Source organism: Callithrix jacchus, chromosome 8 (genome assembly GCF_049354715.1).
Source record: "Callithrix jacchus isolate 240 chromosome 8, calJac240_pri, whole genome shotgun sequence".
Classification (NCBI taxonomy): Eukaryota; Metazoa; Chordata; class Mammalia; order Primates; family Cebidae; genus Callithrix; species Callithrix jacchus.
In genome coordinates this window covers 98,587,667-98,609,644 of record NC_133509.1, presented here as the reverse complement: position 1 = coordinate 98,609,644, position 21,978 = coordinate 98,587,667, and the positions used below count along the sequence as shown (strand labels likewise).

The window sequence follows — 21,978 nt, the reverse complement described above, 5'->3', positions numbered from 1 at the left end:
ATTCCAACCTGGGTGATAGAGTGAGACTCCAACTCAAAAAGAAAAAGACAAAAAGAAAAAAAAAGGAGCCTCACATATAGGGCGACTTCATGTATAAAGATGACACTACACAACACAGTAAGAAAATGGTGAGTTTTCCAATAAACAGTGTGGGGTAAACTGGATAGCCATATGGAAAAAAGTAAATTTTGATTGTTTCAATACAACATAGACAATCAATTCATTCTTGAAAGACTATAGATCTAAATATAAAACTTAAAACAAGTTTTCAGAACTGGGCTGTCCAGTATGACAGCCACTAGGCACAGGTGAGATTTAAATTCAAATTAATTGAATAATTCCGTTCCCCTGCCATGCTAGCCACATCTCAAGTGTTGAACAGCCACAAGTGGCTAGTGGTCACTGTTTTGTACAATATAGCTATGGAACAGTCCCATCATTGCAGAAAATCCTATTGGACAAAACTGTTCTAGAAAATACTTCACAGTAAAAGAGGTCCTTAAAGAATGTAAAAGGCCAGGCACGGTGGCTCACACCTGTAATCCCAGCACTTTGAGAGGCTGAGCAGATGGATCACCTGAGGTCAGGAGTTCAAGACCAGCTCAGCCAACATGGTGAAACCCCATCTCTACTAAAAATACAAAAATTAGCAAGGCATGGTGGTACACACCTGTAATCCTAGATACTCAGGAGACTGAGGCAGGAGAATCACTTGAACCTGGGAAGTGGAGGCTGCAGTGAGCCAAGATCATGCCACTATGCCACTGCACTCCAGCCTGAGTAACAGAGCAAAACTGTCTCAAAAAAAAAAAAAGGAATCTAAAAGTATAAGCCACAAAAGTAGTTGATACATTAAAACTATTAAAATTATGAATGCTTCTTCATTAAGACTGAAAAAGCAAGCTACAGAGTCAGAATTCTTTGCAATTTATATATATTCTACAAAGAACTTTTCTCCAGTATGTATATTATATATATACACACACACACACACACACACACACACACACACACACATATATATATATTTTACATATGTATACTGGACAAAAGTATACATATATATGTATACATACATATACATATATACACTGGATAAAAGTTCTTTGTTGAATATATATCAATATATATTATATATGTAATACATACACTGAAGATCATATATATTACATGTATAAATATATGATCTCCAGTATATATGTGTGTGTATTTATCTATACCTACATATGTTTTTTGGAAACAGGGTCTTGCTCTGTTGCCCAGGCTAGTGTGCAATGGCACAGTCATGGCTTACTACAGCCTCAACATCCTGGACTCAAGTGCTTCTCCCACCTCAGCCTCTAGAAAAGCTGGACAGACAGGGACCACCATGCCCAGCTAATTATTTTTATTTTTATTTTTGTAGAGATGGGGTCTCCTTACGTTGCCAGGCTGGTCTTAAACTCCTGAGCTCAAACAGTCGTCCTGCCTCAGCCTCTCAAAGTGCTGGTATTATAGGCCTGAGCCACTGCACCCAGCCTAGAATATATTTTTAAACACCTACAAATCATTACACATAACATCAAGGTTTAAATAAAAAAAATTTTTTTTTTGAGATGGAGTTTCACTCTTGTTACCCAGGCTGGAGTGCAATGGCGCGATCTCGGCTCACCACAACCTCCACCTCCTGGGTTCGGGCAATTCTCCTGCCTCAGCCTCCTGAGTGGCTGGAATTACAGGCACGCGCCACCATGCCCAGCTAATTTTTTGTATTTTTAATAGAGACGGGGTTTCACCATGTTGACCAGGATGGTCTCAATCTCTTGACCTCGTGATCCACCCGCCTCAGCCTCCCACAGTGCTGGGATTACAGGCTTGAGCCACCGCGCCCGGTCATAAAAAATTTTAAATGCCAACTATTAGTAGCAAGAAACTCTGGTGAGTGTAAACTGGAACAACCACTTTGATAAACTGTTTGGCTACAGCTAAAGATCATGTGGCTCTAAGACCATCAATTGCATTCCTAGTTAGATACAGGTTGGAAATGAGGATTTATACAAGAATGTCCTTAGCAGCTTTATTCATAAAGCTAAAAACTGGCAACAGATTGCTTGTGGTGGCTCACATCTGTAATCCCAGCACTTTCAGAGGCAGAGGTAGGCAGATCACTTGAGGTCAGGAGTTCGAGACCGGCCTGGCCAACAATGCGAAACTCCATCTCTACTAAAAATACAGAATGAGCTGGGTGTGGTGGCACACACAAATAATTCAGCTACTTGGGAGGCTGAGGCCGGAGAATCACTTGAACCCAGGAGGGAGGCAGAGGTTGTGGTGAGCCAAGATCGTGCCACTGCACTCCAGCCTGTGTGACAGAGTGAGACTCCATTTCAAAAAAAAAAAAAACTGGCAGCAAAAGAAATATACATCAACAATACAATGGTAAAAATGGTACATACATACAATTGTATATTCACGCACAGCAATGAAAAAGAAAGACTTACTGATACTTGCTACAATCAGGTAAATCTCACAGATATGATGTAGAGTGAAGTAAGTCAAACACAAAAGAGTACTTAGTGTACATAAAAGAAGACATTTATAATTCCATTTGTATGGAGTTAAAGACTATACACTTATCCATGAAGCTCAAAGTGGTGCTTATCTTTAGGAAAGGAGGGCAGTGATTGGGAGAAGGACCTGGGGCACTCTGGGATGCTGGCAGAGTTGTATATTTCTATCTGTCAGGGTGATTATATGGGTGTGTTTCATTTGTAAATATTATCAAGCTGTGTAACTAAGACCTGTTCATTTTTATCTGTGTATGTTATATATACATCAACAAACGTTTACTTAAATTTTTTTAATTAAAAAAAAAAAAAAAAAATGCCAGGTGTTGTGGCTCACGCCTGTAATCCCAGCATTTTAGGAGGCCGAGGCAAGTGGATCATTTGAGGTCAGGAATTTGAGACTAGCTTGGCCAACATGGTGAAACCCCGTCTCTACTAAAAATACAAAATTTAGCTAGGCGTGGGGGTGGGCACTTGTAATCCCAGCTACTGGGGGGGCCGAGGCATGAGAATCAGCTTGAACCTGGGAGGCAGAGACTGCAGTGAGCCAAGACCATGCCACTACACTCCAGCCTGGGCAACAGAGCAAGACTCAGTCTCAAAAAGAAAGCTTTAAGTTTGCAAACCCTATGACACAATGTCACTTCTAAGAATTTGGCCCACTAGAATAATTAAGATGGTATTGCAAAGGTTTGATCTTAAGGGCATTCTTATCTGAAATTACCTATAATTACAAATAATCATGTGCCTTCTGACTATCATTAATGAAATATAGTGCTTTACGGACAGGCGCGGTGGCTCAAGCCTATAATCCCAGCCCTTTGGGAGGCTTAGGCGGGTGGATCATGAGGTCAAGAGATCGAGACCATCCTGGTCAACGTGGATGAAAGCCCGTCACTACTAAAAATACAAAAAATTAGCTGGGCATGGTGGCACGTGCCTATAATCCCAGCTACTCAGGAGGCTGAGGCTGGAGAATTGCCTGAACCCAGGAGGCGGAGGTTGCGGTGAGCCGAGATCGCACCATTGCACTCCAGCCTGGGTAACAAGAGCGAAACTCCGTCTCAAAAAAAAAAAGAAATATAGTACTTTACAACAAACATGATGACTCCATTTGTTAAAATACATACTTATGAATATACATTAATTCTTACTGTATATATCATAAAGACTATACACTAAATTATTTATAGCAGTTACAGTGAATGGTAGATTTAGATAATTTTTATCTATATTAAAATTTTAAATTATATTTCAAATATCAGAAAGCTGTAATAAATAAGAAAAAAATAAATGCCTATGAACTATCAAATTTTAACATTTTACCATATTTGGTTTAGATTTTCTTAAAGAAATAAAATGTAAGCCTCTGTCTTTCCCTCTCCAATCCCATTTTCTCCTTTCTCAGGAAAGAAAACACAATCTTAAATTTCGTTTTCATCATCTTCGTGTATATTATTCCATTGTAATTACAAATGCATGTATCCAGAAATAATATGTCGTCTGTCTCTGCATGTTTTAAATGTTACATGTTAGTTACGCTATCTTCTAGTTTCTCTAAAATAAGTATTATTTCCAAGTTATTTTCAAAATAATTATGGACATACAGTAAATGCAACCTTTTAGGTAGTGCAGAAAACCTGCACTATGTCAGAATTCCAGGCCTGAAAAAACATATTTATCAATCATATGTTTTATAAAGTCAGAACTATAACCATCACTAAATCTTGATATCCTCATACAAGACCCAGCATATAGTAAGTGCTCAAAAATATCTGTGAAATGAAATGAATCTACAAGTCAGTCTTGGGATAGAACTGGATGTTGTAGGATTATTCATAGTCAGATTGAACAGGGGTCCCCCAAAATAAGTAGGCTTTACAAAGTTTAGTGGTTATATTTCAAGCATTTACTCCAGAAGCTTCCTACTCTCTACTCTACCATAAGAAGCAAACATTTATCATGGCAGGTTGTGATCAAACTGGCACTGATATTATGGATAATGCAGGATTCCATGATAATCCATCATTCAACTTTCAACTGAAAAACAGCAACAGGGCAGGCACAGTGGCTAATGCCTGTAATCTCAGAACTTTGGGAGGCCGAGGCAAGCAGATCACCTGAGGCCAGGAGTTTGAGACCAGCCTGGCCAACATGGCAAAACCCCGTCTCTACTAAAAATATAAAAATTAGGCAGGCATGGTGGCACATGTCTATAGTCCCAGCTACTCAGGAGGCTGACAGGAGAATCGCTTGAACTCAGGAAGTGGAGGTTGCAGTAAGCTGAGATTGCACCACTGCACTCCACCCTGGGTGATAGAGTGAGACTCCATCTCAAAAATAAAAATGAAAACAAATAAAAAATTTTAAAAACCAGCAACAATAATGGCAAAAGGTCTGCTATTATTTTCTACCTGTTCAAGATTTCCAGAGGTCCTATTTATAGAAGAAGCTCAGGACTGAATCTAGTCAAGTCACATTTATTGTATTACATTTACTTCATACTGTGGTAGGGCAGAAATGATTTCTATATCATCAATCTACTTACATGAAAGTGCAGGATAATTGTCCAAATTAGGCCAAGGATAATGGATGGGTTTCCATCAATGATATCAGTAACATGAATATTTATTAGCTTGATCTGGAAAACAAGAAATGCAGGTTAAAAGGAAGAAATATTCCAGAGCATTCATCTCTCCTGTGAATTTTCTTTTTTTTTTCTTTTTTTTAAAGACGGGGGTTTCACCTTGTCGGTCAGGCTGGTCTTGAACTCCCAACCTGAGGTGATCCGCCCGCCTCAGCCTCCCAGAGTGCTGGGATTACAGGCGTGAGCCACTGTGCCCGGCCATCTCCTGTGAATTTGCAAGTGAAATTTATACTTACTGATCGGTTTCTTAGGAATGTCAAGGCATGTTCTATATTGATTCTACACTGGAATGTATTAGATCCTTTATCCCGAGGCTGCAAAATTCAAGCAAATATATTACTCAGAAAAAATGAAACAGATTTTTTGTAAATCAACAGAAAGTTTCACAGTGTCATTTAAAAATCTTACCAACTGTTGCCCAGAAAGTACTTCTAGCAGATCCAGGAGGACATGCCCCTTTTTAATGTCTGTGAATAGGTCAGATATAACCGAGGGAGAAGTGTGCTGCGGAAGTTAAAAAGAAAAATAATCATTTAAACTTTGGTTCAAAAACAATACCTTTAAGAATATCATAAATGTGCTTTGTGAAAAACTAAAATTCAATAATGACTTTCTTCTTAAGAGAATGAGAGAGAACATGCAAAGATTCATATCAAAACATGATAAGAAAACTAGCTAATTTAATTTCTCTCATGGCACATTTCCAGTAACACAACACCCTTTCTGCATGGAGCTTTCACTGAGAGCTTAAAACCTGTGCACCTAAGTGGCATCAAAGACGTTTAGTATCAGCCGCTATTGACCCATCTGGAGAGCAGATTACATTTCTGGAGTAAGCTGCTTATGTATTTACCCTTTGTTAGAATTACAAGCATCACGTTGAAATGGACAGAGAGAAAACAGTGTGAGCAGTCTGTGAGAAGAGGCTCATTCATCGTGTGTATCTAGGTTACTCTAGACACTTTGCATCAGTGTGGTAGGATGGCACAGTGATTACGATTAAGGCCTCTGAGTCTAGACTGCCCGGTTTCATTTCCCAGCACTATCACTTATAAGCTGTGTGACCACACACAAGTCGCATAACTCCTCTGCACCACAGTTTCCCTGACCTTTAAACAGGCATATTACTATCTATCTCATAGGGATGTTGTGAAATCATTTGTCGGGAGTTGTCATAATCATTACATTTAAAGAGTTTAGGACAGTTTCTGGCTAGGCAAAGTGGCTCATTCCTGTAATCCCAGCACTTCGGGAGGCTGAGGCAGGCAGATCACGAGGTCAAGAGATAGAGACCATCCTGGCTAACATGGTGAACCCTGACTCTACTAAAAATACACAAATTAGCTGGGTGTGGTGGCGCGTGCCTGTAGTCCCAGCTACTTGGGAGGCTGAGACACAAGAATCGCTGGAACCCAGGAGGCGGTTGCAATGAGCAGAGATCGCACCACTGCACTCCCGCCTGGCAACAGTGAGACCCCAACTCAAAAAAAAAAAAAGTTTAGGACAGTTTCTAATACATAATATTCATTACATGCAAATCAGCATTACTGTATTTCACCTGATACAAAATCAGGTGATCCAAGGCCTCAGCCTCCCAAAGTGCTGTGATTCAGCTCCCAAAATTTTGTGATTCAAATTAATTACAAAAGATGTGATTAATTTGAATATTTTTACAGCACTATCCCATATCCTTAACAAAAGTACCTTTTTTTCTGTGTTGACAAAGAGTAAGTAATACATCTAAACAAGATCAAGATAACTTTTAGCACATTCTTTCAAGAAAAGACAATTCCACAACCTTTTACCTGTCATCACCAGTACCATTTTTTAATGGCTTCTTGGGGTCAAAAGAGAAGGGGTATGGGGAGTAACAAATAGATTTATAACCTGATTTGGTCTTTGTTTGCTTACCCTGGCCAACTGTGAGTTTATCCAGCACGTGAAGGTTTTCTTCTGAGTGTCTTCCTGTTCAGCTACAAAGAAAGAACATCAGCAGTTATAAAACCAGTATCCTTAGAAACCTCCTGCACACATTAAAGCTGCAAAGGTCTGTCACGCTGGGTGTGCGCCTTTGTTTCACAGTTTACAAGTTTTCCAGGATTTAGTCTAAATTGTAGATATTAGTCCCAGTAGTGTTTCAGAAAAAGCATGTTGATATTTAAAAAAAAAAAAAATAACCATGGGTTTGTTGACAACAATGGTTGTTAATATTTTTTACTGACTGAAGAATTAGGACCATGTGCTGTGGTTCACATCTGCAATCCCAGCACTTTGGGAGGCTGAGGCCATGGATCACCTGAGGTCAAGAGTTCAAGACCAGCCTGAGCAACATGGGGAAATCCCGTTTCTACTAAAAATACGAAAATTACCCAGGCATGGTGGCACACACCTGCAGCCCAGCTACTAGAAAGGCTGAGGCAGGAGAATCATTTGAACCCAGGAGGCAGAGGTTGCAGTGAGCCAAGATGGTGCCACTGCACTCCAGCCTGGGCAACAAAAAGAGACTTCATCTCAAAAGAAAAAAAAAAAACAAGTAGGAGTCAAGGGGAAGACCTGAACCCTCAGAGTATATCCCTCCTTGCCCCTGTGAGCAGGAGTGGCCCCTGCATTGACGCCAGGCCTCCCCTAGCCCTCTACCCCGATATTCAGCAGACATTCTCAGCACCGAAGTTCAGAGTTAGCCCTGCATTCAAGAACTGAGCTTCCATCTCCCCAGGCCTCCTCACCTGGATGGGCAGGGTAAGAATAGGCCCAGATACCCAATGCACCCTGTGCCCAATGCTCATGGCCTTGCCACCATCAACCTCAAGGTCTCCAGGCCTCATCTCACTATACCTTTATCTTTGCTTGTATCACCCAATGCATACACACATGTACATGCACACACGTAAGCATACATGTATATACATGCACATATATGCACACACACAAGCATACATGTATACACACACACACACAGATACACTCTAAATTCTCAGGTCCCTCTCATTTCTTTCTTTCTAATTCCCATACAACTCTGTATATCCCAACTTTTCTCATTTCCCACCTCTCCTTAACTCCTAAAACACTTCCACAGATGATAAAATCCATGGTGCACCATCAGCAAATCCCCTCCGTGCCCAATACCCTCTCTGGTGTTGAGGCTTTGCCTTCCTGCTCTCATGAAAACCTGGCTCTCCTCTGAGAATACCACTTCCCCTGCAGTCCTCTCAAGTGGCAGCTTTGCTTTCTCCTACAGGCCTCCTATCACAGTTTCTTTGCTCCTCGTGCCACCTCCAGCCCATCCTCTACCCTCTCTGTCCCTGAAATGCTCAAGCTTTGAATCTCATGTCATCAGACTATCCTGGCTATCACAGTTGTTACCTACCGCTATCATTTACCACCCTTTCTGCTCCTTCTCCACTACTACTCTGTCCAATGGAACTCCGGTCTAATTCTTAGTCATTTCTTATTTACTTATTTATAGACAGGGTCTCACTCTGTTGCTCAAGCTGGAGTGCAGGGGTGTGATCATGGCTCACTGAAGCCTTGACCTCCCAGACTCCCACGCAACTGGAACTACAAGCATGTACTGCCATGACCAGCCAATTTTTAAAATTTTTTGCAGAGATGGGTGTCATGATGTTGCCCAGTCTCAAAGTCCTAGGCTTAAGCAATCCTCCCAATTCACCTCCCGAAGTGCTGGGATTACAGGTGTGAGCCATCACACCTGGCCTTATTCTTGGCAATTTCAATATACACAGCAATGAACTTTCCAATGTCGTGGCCCCTCAGTTTCCCAAATTCCTCCTCTCCATACACTTGTCTTCTGCCCTGCATCAATCACCTGTCTGTCATGGTCACACTCTAGACTGCATTGTTATTAATAACAACTCCTCCATGATCTCAATTTCATGCATCTCAATTCAGTTCAATCCCTCTAGTGCCCCAACTCCAATTCCTTCAGTTCATCAACAACTCCAAGCCATTGACTGCCTGTTTTTTAGTTTCCCTCACCTCCAGGATGTCCTACCTTTCATTCCTATCCATTTTAAGTTCCATGATCAATTATTACCAACACTTCCTTGCAATTCACCTATTTTGTTCTATTCACTTGACACTTCATGACTGCTCTGTGCACTTCATCCTACACACAGGCTGCTGAATGTGGCCGGAGAAACCACTAAACGGTGCTCACTGGTCTCACCAGCATCCCCACTGGGTCCTCCACGCTGACAGTAATCACACTCTACCACCCTCTCTCCCTCCCCAGATGGCAACATCACCCCTTGTTTTCTTCCTCAAACGTCCAATGCATCCTCTCCCATCATTAAACTCAGCTGAGACCTTGCTTCCCACCCCCTCATCTAACAAGCTGCAAAAGTGCTCTGCCTCCAACCTATCAGCAAAGATGAACTAGCCTCACTCATATCTAAAGCCAGTCTTTTCACTTGTACACTATATCCCATGCGTGTACTCCCATACAAGAACATTCTGCTCCTACCTCTTCCGCATCATCATCTTCCTCCACTCCCATAGACAATCCCCATAAGTAGACAGCCATGTTGTTAATTCTCCCAACCAAAAACAAACCTCTCTCAACACCAGTTCCCCACCAGCCATCGCTTCATTTATCTGCTCCTTTGTGGCAAAGCTCCTCAAACAGTTTGTGTTCGCTGTCTTCAGGTCTCCTCCTCGCTCACTCTTAATTGAACCCATAACAGTCAGGTCCCTGCCATTCCACTGAAAAGGCTTTTTCTTTTCTTTTTGTTGAGACGGAGTTTCGCTCTTGTTACCCAGGCTGGAGTGCAATGGCGCAATCTTGGCTCACTGCAACCTCCGCCTCCCGGGTTCAGGCAATTCTCCTGCCTCAGCCTCCTGAGTAGCTGGGATTACAGGCACGTGCCACCATGCCCAGCTAATTTTTTGTATTTTTAGTAGAGACGGGGTTTCACCATGTTGACCAGGATGGTCTTGATCTCTTGACCTCGTGATCCACCTGCCTCGGCCTCCCAAAGTGCTGAGATTACAGGCTTGAGCCACCGTGCCCGGCCCTATTCACTTTTTTTTTTGTTTTGAGATGGAGTCTCGCTGTATCACCCAGGCTAGAGTGCAGTGGCGCAGTTTCAGGTCACTGTAGCCTCCGCCTCCCAGGTTTAAACAATTCTCTGCCTCAGCCTCCTGAGTAGCTACAGTTACAGGTGTGTGCCACCATGCCCAGTAAATTTTTTGTATTTTTAGTAAAGATGGAGTTTTACCATCTTTGCCTGGCTGGTCTTGAACTACTGACCTCGTGATCCACACTCCTTGGCCTCCCAAAGTGCTGGGATTACAGGCGTGAGCCACCGTGCCCAGCCTTGAAACGGCTTTTTCATCATGGTCACTCGAATCAAGATCCTCGATGACTCACTCTCACTAAAACCAAGGTCCCTTCTCAACCCTCATCCTGCTGGACCCATCGGCAGCATCTGATACAGATGATCACTCTCCTCTCTTGCTTCCAGGACCCAGACTCCTGATGTTCCTCCTTCATCACGGTCGTCTCCTCCCTTTCTTTCACGTTTCATATTTAATGCCTCCAGATATTCTGTTAGGTCCACCTTCACAATATGTTTAGGATATGACCACTTCTCACCAATTCCATCACCACCACCCTGGCCCAAGTCACCATCACCATCACCTGGATTACTATGACAGACTCCTAACAGGTCTTCCTTCCAGCTCTGCCCCAAACTACTATGCTCAGCAGAGCAGGCAGAGTGAGGCTGCCAAAATGTTCACTCAGATCAGAAAACTCCTTTGCTTAAAACCCTGCAACGACTCTTCCTTTCACCCTCCATGATGGCTATAAGCCCCAGCACCATCTGCCCTTCCCTGCTTCCCACTTGCTCCTTCTGCTCCAACCACTCTGGCCTCCTGTATTCCTCAAACTCCCAAGCCCATTCCTACCTGAGGGCTTTGGCACCAGCTGTTCTTTCTTCTAGGAATGTTCTTTCTACAGTTATCCACAGGCGAAGTCCCTCAGCTCCTTCAAATCCTGGCTCAGACAACACCTCATCTAAGAGGTCTGCCCTGACTGTCCTATCTAAAGCTGTAACAACCCCAACTCATGATCCCTCTTGTCCTGCTCTACTCTGTTCTGTTGTTGTTTTTCCGAGAGTGCTTATCTCTTCTAACATTCCAGGTAAATCACTTATGCAGGAGGTTTATTGTTAATGTCTCACTCTCCTCTCAATAGAATTTAAGTACCACGACACAGGCAAAGATGCTTTCTCTGTGATATGTCCCAACCGCCTTGAAAAGCTTGGCCCAGAGTAAGCCCTAAATAAATATTTTCTAAAATAATAATAATGTTTTGGGCAGGGTGCAGTGGCTCATGCCTGTAATCCCAGCACTTTGGGAGGCCAAGGCCGGCAGATCACGAGGTCAGGAGTTCAAGACCAGTTTGACCAACATGATGAAACCCTATCTCTACGAAAAATACAAAAATTAGCCAGGCGTGGTGGCACGTGCCTGTAATCTCAGCTACTCAAGAGGCTGAGGCAGGAGAATCGCTTGAACCCGGGAGGCGGAGGTTGCAGTGAGCCAAGACAGCGCCACTGCACTCCAGCATGAGCAACAGAGCAAGACTCCGTCTCAAAAACAAACAAAAATTTTGTTTTCTTTTCTTAATTTAGTAGAGATGTGGTCTGACTGTGTTGCCCAGGCTGGTATTAGACTCCTGGACTCAAGCACTCTTTCTACGTTGGCCTCCTGAAGTGCTGGAATTACAAGTGTGACCTAATGATAATGTTTTTAATTATTATTGCGGTTGTTATATTTTGTTTACTATATTGAAGCAAATTTACCTTTATGAGTTCACAGTCCTTTCTCTTAAAGTTGTCTGTTCTACCTTCTACTACATTATTTTCCTTGGACTTTTCTATCCCTTATTAATCCCTATCTAATAGTCATAGTGAATTAAATTGTTGGTGTTTAACCTGCAATATTTGTAAAAGTATGACATCTAATTTAAGTTCTGGAAAAATTTTGAGGCAGATAAGAGCTCTGGCTGAAGAAGTAGAAGAAGGCCCAGCAGTGTAAATGGAATTTTGTGGTATTTACAATTGCCTAGTAAGTATTGCAACTGAGTAAGAATTAAAGATGCACCAAGCCTCACTGGAATTATTTTCATTTGTAATCCATTCCATTTTTTATGTATTACCAGTTTAAATTAGTTACAGCCTACTGATCTACACTTTATAGGGTGCTCAATAATTGCTAACTGAACTAAATTGTGTTCTGATAAGCCAACTGGATAATTCAGGCTTTTAAGAGTTATTCCTGTTTTAAATACACTTCTCTTAACCAAATAATTCCAGAGCACCACAATTTTGGCCTATAATTCAAAATTATACTAAATCTCCTACAATCTATGAGAAATGTTTCCACTGTTTTGTCCCCAGTATCAGAAGATAAACTTTTAAACATATTGCCAATACATATTGCCACTTACCGAAAAAAATGCATCAAAGGCTAATTTTGTGTCTTAATAGAAAAAAACTACTGAAGAAGTTTTCGTGATTCCAGGATCAAGTTATAGGCACACATCGTACACTAATCAGGGTCATATGTAAAAGCAGAGAGGGCCCTATCCATTCCCAGCATTAGAGCAGACATTCAAAATGAAAACAAACAACGATGACAAAAAAGCAAAGATTACTCTCTGCCTTATTTTTAAGGGGCCAAGAGAGATTTTTCTTTCTGGATGATAAAGTGTAAAAAAGAAACTAATCAGCAATATTATCAGGAGTTACCGTGAGGGAGGAGCATGATTCGACAACCTCAGAGGAGGTGAGATGCAGAAAGAGCACTGAGTGCCTTCAGAGTCTTAGTAATCCATGCCCACCTGGAAACCTCAGCCATTTTGAGCTATTTCCAAATAAGATGGGGGTCATTTCATTTGCACGGGATACTAGACAAAAGGGGTCTTATACTAAGCAACCTGGGACTATGAACTTTCCTAGCTGAGAAAAGTGGTAACAAAATCAGGGCTCTAACTGGATCATTCAAATGGAGCAGCTAATCTCAGAGTAAACTGAGGAACATCCCCTTATAGACACATAAACTTGAATTTAAAATTACCAAAACTTTTCTAAGGAAGAGTTGAAGTTACCTCTGTCCTAATCTGATTAAACTCTCATAAAACAAGGAAAAAAAAAAAAAAACAGTAAGAGGAGCAGCCAGAACAAATCCCCACAGGTATTCTCCAGTTAGCAAAGGAAACAGTACACAAATGAAAGCTTCAGAAAAAAGATTTGGAAAGGAATCTGCATGGCTTTTAACTCATTGTCCGAACTTAGAGAATGTCTCTTCATCCTGGAAATCAGAACCCTTTAAATGCAATAAAGACCCTTTGCTTAATGGTAAACAGAGATGTCCCAGGTGCAATTAAACACCTCTGTAGCAGCTCAATTAAACGGTTTCGTATGGGCCGTTCTATTTATCCCTTGACACACTTTTCTCACCTTTTCATACTGCTTTATCCCTGAATGGCAGCATTCAACGGGAACCAGAGCCAAATAGCTCACCCTATGGCAGGATAAGGAACCTTTTGTTCTTTTCAAAGGCTGACCCATTGGGGAAAAAATAATTGAGAGCCACGTGCTTATAGTAACTTAATAAAACTCTTTTTAGAATGGCATGTAGAGAATAGGACTTTTTAATCAGCAGATGTTAGGGATAGGAAAAGCAAAGAAATAAAGAGACTAACGCGATCTACTACAATGATTCATTTCTGTAAAAGTGCTAAGGAAAAGAGAATGGGAAATTCTCTTGATTTTTCAGGCAAATATGCATACATAATGTTGGAAAATGTGGTCAGTGAATTTTATTCTGGCCCATATGAGTATCTCTGATTATCATCCTCGAAAAATATTTGCCTAGACTTGAGAACTGAGGCACAGAAGCCAAAGATTTTTCTCTAAGTGTCATTACCATAAAAATACATTTAATCCCAGAGTTTGTCCTCATTCAGTCTGTTTTTGTGAGCGGACATCTCCTATGCTTAGCCAGAAGGGAACTAAACTGAAAGCAAATTGCGTTAAGCTAATTAAAGGGCGTGGATTTTCATTTTAAAGCTCATTATAAAACTACCATGGCTACTAAGTCTCATCAAAGTTGCTTCCCAAAAGTTGGTCTAAAATGTTGACTCCGGGAGTCCTTCCTGGTAGTAAGAGTTCAAAAGCAGTTACCTGAGGCTAAGAATCACTAGCTTTCATTTTCACATAACTGCACTACAAGGAAGCTTTATGACCTCTTCCTATCCAAGAATTTCTCTTCTTCTCCTCCTATGATTGGATTATTAATAACAGGTTTATTGCATGTGACCCCAGATTCATTACTTTGATCTTTCACTCTCCTTATTAAAATTGTTTGATAATTCCCTAATTCCTTACTGAATAAATGATTAATTCTTAGCCTAACGTTCCAGGTCATTTGTAACTCGGCTTCATGACTCCTCTACTCATATCCTATTTCTCTGACCAAACTGAGATATCTACAATTCCCCAGCAATGTTTCACCCTTTTCTGTACTGCCACGCTACTGGAATGACTACTCTTTCCCATCTCTCTGTGTTCATAGTAACACCATCACCCAGCAAATGTCAGCATTTAATCAACATTTATTAAAATCGAACATATCCAGTTTAAAAGGTACACATCTTTTTTTTTTTTTTTTTTTTTTTTTTGACAGGGTCTCAACTCTGTCACCCAGGCTGGAGTGTACACTGGGGCAATCGCAGTTCACTGCAGCCTGGAACTCCTGGGCTCAAGTGATCCTCCCATCTCAGCTTTCCCAGCAGCTGGGACTACAGGTGTGTACCACCATGCCTAATTTTTGTATTTTTTTGTGGAGACAGGGTTTCACCATGTTGCCCAGGCTGCTCTTTAACTCCTGAGCTCAAGTGATCCACCCACCTGGGGCTCCCTAAGTGCTGGGATTACAGGCGTGAGCCACGGCACCTGGCCCCAAAGTTCCCTTTCTTAAAATGAATAGAAATAATCTATTCTGGCTCTGACCTCTGACAACACTTTGTTGAATCTTTTCTGCTTATTATTATTACAAAGTAATCTGTAATGCTTATAAACATTTTTCAAACAGTACCTACAGACATAAAATAGAAATTAAAAGCCAATCTTAGAGCCAGGCATGATGACACATGCTTATGGTCCCAGCTACTCTGGAAACTGAAGCGGGATGATCACTGGAGTCCAGTAGTTGAAGACTGTAACTTGATCTTCTGATACATAACTTAATAGGTTTCCCTCCTATTCAACATAACAACTTGGAATTAAACCTTTCTGCTTTTGTGTTTTTGCTTCCCCTCAGCAGTGTAACGTAGGAAAAAAAATCCTCAATATTGGCTGATTGAAAGACTTAGGAAGAACTAAAAGTATTGAGGATAAAACCGACATACTGCATGGAGGAAAATAACTTACTGGCAACAGTTATTCTAGGCCTATGTCTTCTCTTAGTTCTTATTTTAGTAAACCCTAGGCAATTTCTTTCTTCAACTAATAAAACACCTTGAACAAAAAGACATTGTGAAAGAAAAGCACTCTTTTCCTCTATTACAAATCTTTTTCTTTTTTTCTTTTGAGACAGAGTCTCGCTCTGTCGCCCAGGCTGGAGTGCAGTGGCGCCATCTCGGCTCACTGTGGACTCCGCCTCCTGGGTTCAAGCAATTCTCCTGCCTCAGCCTCTGGTGTAGCTGGAACTACAGGCGTGTGCTGCCATGTCCAGCTAATTTTTGTATTTTTAGTAGAGATGGGGTTTCTCCATGTCAGCCAGGCTGGTCTTGATCTCTTGTTCCTGTGATCCACCCACCTTGGCCTTCCAAAGTTCTGGGATTACAGGCATGAGCCACCATGCCCAGCCCTACAACTCTTAGTACTTCACTTCTGATACCAAATGTGTGAGTTTTTCCCTAACATTAAGCAATTCCAACTCTCCAGACACCAAGTGGGTATCCTCTGTTCAAAGATGAAACTGACTGCCGGGAGTTAGTGCAGACCCCTCATGTTAAGGGCTCGGTCCCACAAGATTCCCCTACTTCAGATGCCAGTCACAGGTAGTTGATTCCTGGTTACCCACATTTCTGTCTGATTTGGCTATAAATCAGGATTTATAGTCCCCAGACCCCTCCTCAGGTTCAATAATTTGCTATGATGGCTCTCACAGAATTCATGGAATCACTTACGTTTGCTGGTTTATTATACAGTGCTGTGGCTCGCACCTGTAATCCCACCACTTTGGGAGGCTGAAGCAGGTAGACCACCTGAGGTCAGGAGTTTGAGACTAGCCTGGTCAACATGGTGAAACCCTGTCTCCACTAAAAATACAAAAAATTATCCAGGTGTGGTGGCATGCACCTGTAATCCCAGCTACTTGGGAGGCTTGCTTGAACCTGGGAGGCTAAGGTTTGCACTGAGCTATCATCGCACCACTGCACTCCAGCCTGAGCGACAGAGCAGACTCCGTCTTTAAAAAGAAAAAAAAGATAATGATAAAGGAAAGTGATGCGCAGCCAGATAAAGACATACAGAGGGCAAGGTCTAGAAGGGTCCCAGCACATGAATGTGTTCACAAACCCAGAAGGTATCCAAACTTTACACTTTAGAGATTTTTTTTCTAATTAACAACTTTTTTATTGAAATGTAACTCACATACCATAAAATTCACTTTTTTTTTTTTTTTTTTTTGAGATGGAATTTCGCTCGTCACCCAGGCTGGAGTGCAACGGCATGATCTTGGCTCACCGCAACCTCCGCCTCCTGGGTTCAGGCAATTCTCCTGCCTCAGCCTCCTGAACAGCTGGGACTACAGGCACGCGCCACCATGCCCAGCTAATTTTTTATATTTTTAGTAGAGGCGGGGTTTCACCATGTTGACCAGGATGGTCTCAATCTCTTGACCTTGTGATTCACCTGCCTCGGCCTCCCAAAGTGTTGGGATTACAGGCGTGAGCCACCGCGCCCGGCAAAATTCACTTTTTAAAGTGTATAATTCACAAAGTTGTACAACCACCTCATTGCTTTTTTTTTTTTTTTTTTTTTTTTGAGACAGGGTCTCACTCTATGGCCCAGGCTGGAATGTGTGGTGGTAGAAACATCGCTAACTGCAGCCTCAACCTCTTAGGCTCAAGCGATCCTCCCACCTCAGCCTCCCGAGTAGCTGGACCATAGGCACATGCCACCATGCACAGCTAACTTTTTTCATTTTTTTGTAGGGATGGGGGGGTCTACCTATGTCATCCAGGCTGATCTCAAATTCCTGACCTCAAGCAATCCCCACTTCACCCTCCCAAAGCCATAGGATTACAGGCATGAGCCACTGTGTCTGGCCCCATCTCACTGTATTTTAAAATCTAAACCATAACCATGGCCCATAGCTTCATGTAATCTGGTTCCTGTCTATCTCTAAAACTTCATTTCATGAAGTTCTGTAAATGCTGTTTCCCTAACCCGGAATCCTGGAATACGTATTCTACTTGCATTTCATATGGCTGGCTCATCCTGATGCCTTCAGTTAAATATCTCTACAGATAAAATTTTTCTTTTCCTTTTTTTTTTTTTTTTGAGATAGAGTTTCACTCTTGTCGCCCAGGCTGGAATGCAGTGGCACAATCTCAGCTCACTGCAACCTCTGACTCCTGTGTTCAAGTAATTATCCTGCCTCAGCCTCCCCAGTAGCTGAGATTACAGGCACCCCCACCCCTACACCCAGCTAATTTTTATGTTTTTAGTTGTCACTGAGTTTCACCATGTTAGCCAGGCTGGTCTTGAACTCCTGACCTCAGGTGATCCGCCCTCCTTGGCCTCCCAAAGTGCTGAGATTACAGGTGTGAGCCACCGCGCCTGGCCCTATTTACTTTCTTCTTTAGATTTACACTGCGTAAATGGTATTATATTACTTATTTGTTATTGGTATATTATATGGCTTTCCCACTAGAATATAAATTCCATAGGATACAGATTTTTTTTTAGCCTTGCACTTTGGAGATTTTTATGGAGGCTTCATCACATAGATAAAATGAATTATTAATTCAATCGCCAGCTTTTCTCACCCCTCTGGAAGACAGGGGTGGGAAGAGTTCCAAATTTCTAATCTGGCTTGGTCTTTCTGGTAACCAGACTCCATCCTGAAGCCATCTAGGAGCCATCAAGAGTCTCCTCATTAGAACAAAAGATGGTCCTATCACCAGGAAATGCCAAGAGCTTTAGGAGCTCTGTGTCAGGAACCAGAGCCAAGGTCAAACTTAGAACAAAAGATGCTCCTAACATCCCTGTGTTTCAGAAAATTCCAAGAGTTTTAGGAGCTAAGTGCCAGGAACCAAGGGCAGAGACCAAATAATGTTTCTTACTATGTCACAGGCAGGTGCTAATGAGACTCTGTTGCCATTCCCTGCAACAATACTGACAACTTACTGTTAGCTAGGACAGACACAGTAAGGATGATAATTAAATTCAGACAATAATGCAACATATTTTAGCCATGTGTTCCAACAGCCCACCCAAAAAATCTTAATCAAGCTGCCATCTGATAGAAAGAGAACTAAAAATATAAAGCCACCTCTTCTATTGTTTCTCTTGGCAATAACAAACAGAAATAAATAAAGAAACAAATTAAGAGAATAAAAACACACAGGCACACACAATCAAAACAAAAAACAAGCCTAAGATATTTGAAGGATAAACAGGAAAAAGCCTGTTTACTTTACTACAAAAGGGAGGCTATTAACTAATAGAAAAAGCAGAGGATAATTTACAACACAATTTTCTTGCAACCAACCATAAATAGACAAACAGTAAGGAAGGAAAACAAATAGCACCAAGACTAAGCTCTGGCTTATTGAATCAGTAAAATGAGTTTAAGAGGTAATTTCTGGCTAACACAACTCATATACACAGTGAGCAACCATTTCTTAACCTTGCAATTACTTTATTTTACACATCTCCCTCTGGAGAATCAACATTATCACTATAGGGAAAAAAGTACTTGCCTGTCAACTTCAGCATTGCGGGACTAAAATCATACCCTACCGCCCTGTCTCGCCCCAGTCCAGTCCTTGCCCATGTTCCCATCTCGTGGGTTGGACACCCCAATCCTTTATCATTCTCAAGTACAATCCACCACCAAATCCTGCCAAATTTGCCCCCTCATATCTCTGGTATCCACTTCCTTCTCTATACCTCTTGGCCTCTATACCTGCAGCCCTCCTGTTCAATCCTTTTTTTTTTTCTTTTTTTCCTATTTTTTTGTAGAGATGGTGTATTAGTCCATTCTCATGCTACTGATAAAGACATGCCTGAGACCGGGTAATTTACAAAGAAAAAGAGGTTTAATGGATTCACAGTTCCATGTGGCTAGGGAGGCCTCACAATCATGGCAGAAGGCGAAAGGCATGTCTTATATGGTGGCAGACAAGAAAGAATGAGAGCCAAGAGAAAGTGAAACCCGTTATAAAAACATCAGATCTCATGAGATTATTCATTATCATGAGAATAGTATGGGGGAAGCCGCATCTACGATTCAATTATCCCCTGACTGGGTCCCTCCCACAACACATGGGAATTATAGAAGCTGCAATTCAAGATGCGATTTGGGTGGGGACAGAGCCAAACCACAACAGATGGGGTCTTTGTTCCTCAGGCTACTCTTGAACTCCTGGGCTCAGGTTATCCTCCTGCCTCAGCCATCCACAGTGCTGGGATTACAGGCATGAGCTACTGCATCTGACCTCTCCTCTTCAATCTACCATCAACTCTACCCTGTAATGCTTCCATGGCCAACTAAGTCTGCTCCAGGCCCTTCCAATCTGACCTAAATTTACCCAAATTACTCTTGATTCTTAGATGGTTTCTCTTTGCTCTTAAAATCATGAGCAAAATCCTTTACAGAGCCTAGGAGGCACTCTGTGGGCCCCACAGCACCTCACCAGCCTCAGGCATCCTACTCTCTCGGCATCCCAGGCTCTAGCCACTGCCACCTTCTTTCAGGGCCTTTACAAGCTGTGTTCCTACCTCCCACAGGCATTTGTACCATTACACCCCTATTGACTTCACTGAGTTAACTTCTAGTCATGCTTAGGTCTCAGTTCAAGTGTTACATCCTGAGGAAAAACTAAGTCAATCTTTCATTTGCTTTCATACAGTCATGGGGGAATGTCCCCGCTATTTAGCACTTAGCTCAATTTGTCATCAATGACAAGGTTAAGAACACTGGCTGTGGAGCCAGACTACCTGTGTGGGATCCCCTAATCTCCCACTTACTAGCTGTGTGCCTCAGTCTTATTCTGAAAATGGGGACAATAGTATCTAATTCATCTGGTTCTGAGGAGGATTAAGCACCCCTATTGACTTAGACCAGAGGTCAGGAAACTGTCGTCCACAAGCCTAACTTGACCTGCTGCCTGTTTTTGTAAATACAATTTTATTGGAACAGCCACATGCTTGATTGTTTGTGCATTGCCTGTGGCTGCTTTCATGCTACAATGGCAGAGTCAGTAGTTACAACAGAGACCATATGGCATTCACAGACTGAAATATTTACTACCTAGCCCTTTACAGAAAAAGTTTGCCAGTCCCTGGCATAGACTATGCTTAGTCTACACAAATATGGTTGAATCTTGAAAACATTATGCTAAGTGAAAGAAACCAGTCACAAAAGACTGCATATGTGAGTCCATTTATATGACATGTCCAAAATAGGGAAATCTGTAGAGACAGAAAGTAAATTAATGGTTGCCTAGGGTTGGGGGTAAGGCTAGAGGTGGAGATGGAGGTGGGACTGGGGAGGGGTGACAGTAAAAAGGTATGGGTTTTCTTTTTGGGGTGACAAAATGTTCTAAAATCCTGGCCAGGAACAGTGGTTCACAGCTGTAATCCTAGCACTTTGGGAGGCTGAGGTGGGTGGATCACTTGAGCTCAGGAGTTCAAGACCAACCTGAACAACATGGTGAAACCACATCTCTACAAAAAAATAAAAATAAAAAAACTATGAAAAATTAGCCAGCTGTGGTGGCGTGCACCTATAATCCAAGCTACTTGGGGGACTGAGGTGGGAAGATCACTTGAGCCCAGGAGGTGGAGGCTACAGTAAGCTGAGATCACACCACTATACTCCAGCCTGGGTGACAAAATGAGACCCTATCTCAGAAAAGAAGGAAAGAAAAAAAAAGATGAAATTCCGTCATTTGTAACAACATAGATGGAACTGGAGGTCATTATGTTAAGTGAAATAAGCCTCCCTGCTGTGGTGGCTCATGCCTATAATCCCCGCACTTTGGGAGGCCAAGGCAGGTGAATCATCCAAGGTCAGAAGCTTGAGACCAGGCTGGCCAACATGGAGAAACCCCGTCTTTACTAAAAATACAAAAATTAGCCAGGCGTGTTGGCAGACGACTGTAATCCCAGCTACTCGAGAGGCTGAGGCATGAGAATCGCTTGAACCTGGGAGGCAGAGGTTGCGGTGAGCTGAGACCACGCCATTGCACTCCAGCCTGGGCAACAAGAGCGACACGCTGTCTTTAAAAAAAAAAACACCCAGGCACAGAAAGAACATCACATGATTTCACTTATCTGTGAAAACTAAAAATTAAAACAATTGAACTCATAGAGACAGACAGTGGAAGAATGGTTACCAGAGGCTGGGAAGGGTACCTGGGAGTGCAGGAAGAAGGGAAGGGGAGATAATTAATGGGCACAAAAATAGTTACAAAGAATAAAGAAGACCTAGTATTTGCCAGCACAACAGGGTGACTAT

At 42.0% G+C, this 21,978-nt stretch overlaps 1 protein-coding gene across 6 annotated transcripts in view; it reads right to left on the bottom strand.

The window, feature by feature from the left end:
* The window catches only part of SYNE2 (spectrin repeat containing nuclear envelope protein 2), a 378,817-nt gene that overhangs the window by 275,988 nt on the left and 80,851 nt on the right, over nt 1–21,978 (bottom strand). For all 6 annotated transcript variants that reach the window (XM_035260694.3, XM_035260695.3, XM_035260693.3 and 3 more), the window contains 4 exons: nt 7,105–7,166; nt 5,602–5,697; nt 5,430–5,507; nt 5,095–5,187 (listed from right to left, as the gene is read on the bottom strand). In XM_035260694.3, coding sequence (XP_035116585.3) covers nt 5,095–5,187; nt 5,430–5,507; nt 5,602–5,697; nt 7,105–7,166 — 329 coding nt within the window. The remainder of the gene's footprint in view (nt 1–5,094; nt 5,188–5,429; nt 5,508–5,601; nt 5,698–7,104; nt 7,167–21,978) is intronic.